The 1166-nt window shown below is 50.0% G+C and overlaps 1 protein-coding gene across 1 annotated transcript in view; it reads left to right on the top strand.

Annotated features, from left to right (window-relative positions):
• Window positions 1–155: 155 nt before the first annotated feature.
• The window catches only part of WDR27 (WD repeat domain 27), a 66257-nt gene continuing 65246 nt past the window's right edge, over window positions 156–1166 (top strand). Inside the window, exon 1 of the mRNA XM_009891478.1 lies at window positions 156–338. Within this exon, the coding sequence (XP_009889780.1) occupies window positions 156–338 (183 nt within the window). The remainder of the gene's footprint in view (window positions 339–1166) is intronic.

The following is a 1166-nucleotide window of genomic DNA, read 5'->3' as shown; positions in this document are numbered from 1 at the left end:
GGGCGGGCCCCTGCGCCTCCCCCCGCAAAGGTGTGTCCCCCCGCGGCAGGCTGTGTGGCCCTGGGACCCCCGGGCTGTCAGGCGGTAAGGACCAGCCGGTGAGGCGAAGCCGGCCCCCTGTGGTGCGCCGCCGCGGGCCCCGTGTCTGCCGTAGGATGGGAGATGACGGGGACCGCTGTTCTTCTGAGGGAAGCTGCCATCCTGACGTTGTCCGCGAAAAACACTTGTTTAAATCCCAGCTGTCAGAGTGCCTTGTTCAGCTGGCGTGTAGTCACCGTCACTGTGCTTTCCCTTTGAATCGCAATGAGTTATGCGTCTGGAATACAGCTACTGCTCAGGTAAAACCAGACTCTGTGTCTTTATAGGCTGTTATTTCAGAAGGAGACTAAAAAGGAAGATATAAACAAAATATTTGGTGGTAGCGTAGGAGTGTCAGGTTTCCCTTTAATGCTGGGGAGATAATAGCATTTGTTACGAACATTGCTACTGTAATGAGAATAATATAAGTGATTGTGGTGGGCTGACCCTGGCTGGCAGCTAAACCACCACCCAGTCTCCTGCTCACTCCTTCCCGGGGGGGTGGGGGCGAGAATTAGATGAACAAAAGTGAGAAATCACAGGTCGAGATAAATATAATTTATTGAGTGAAGGAAAGAGGAAAAATGAAGTGATACAAAGGCATCACTCATCACCTCCCACAAGAGCTTCTAATAATGGCCAGCTTAGAAGACAACCCCTCAGCCCAACACCCTCTTCATCCAATACACCAGTTTTATTGCTGAGCACAACATCATATAGTAGGGAATATATATATATCATGGTCCCAAAGAGTGGTGCTCAATGGATTTAAATCCAGCTGGTTGCCGGTCACAAGTGGTGTGCCTCAGGGCTCAGTGTTGGGACCATTTCTGTTTAACGTCTTTATTTATGATCTCGATAAGGACATAGGGTGTATCATCAGCAAGTTTGCAGATGACACCAAGTTAAGCAGGAGTGTTGATTCCCAGGAGGATAGGGAAGCTCTACAGAGAGACCTCAACAGATTGGATCATTGGGCCAACATCAATGGTATGAATTTCAACAAGGGCAAGTGTCAGGTCCTGCACTTGGGCCACAATAACTCCATGCAGCGCTACAGGCTTGGGGAAGTGTGGCTGGAAAGCTGC

This window comes from Charadrius vociferus, unplaced genomic scaffold, assembly GCF_000708025.1.
Source record: "Charadrius vociferus isolate BGI_N301 unplaced genomic scaffold, ASM70802v2 scaffold68, whole genome shotgun sequence".
Classification (NCBI taxonomy): domain Eukaryota; kingdom Metazoa; phylum Chordata; class Aves; order Charadriiformes; family Charadriidae; genus Charadrius; species Charadrius vociferus.
This window is presented reverse-complemented; position numbering and strand designations above follow the sequence as displayed.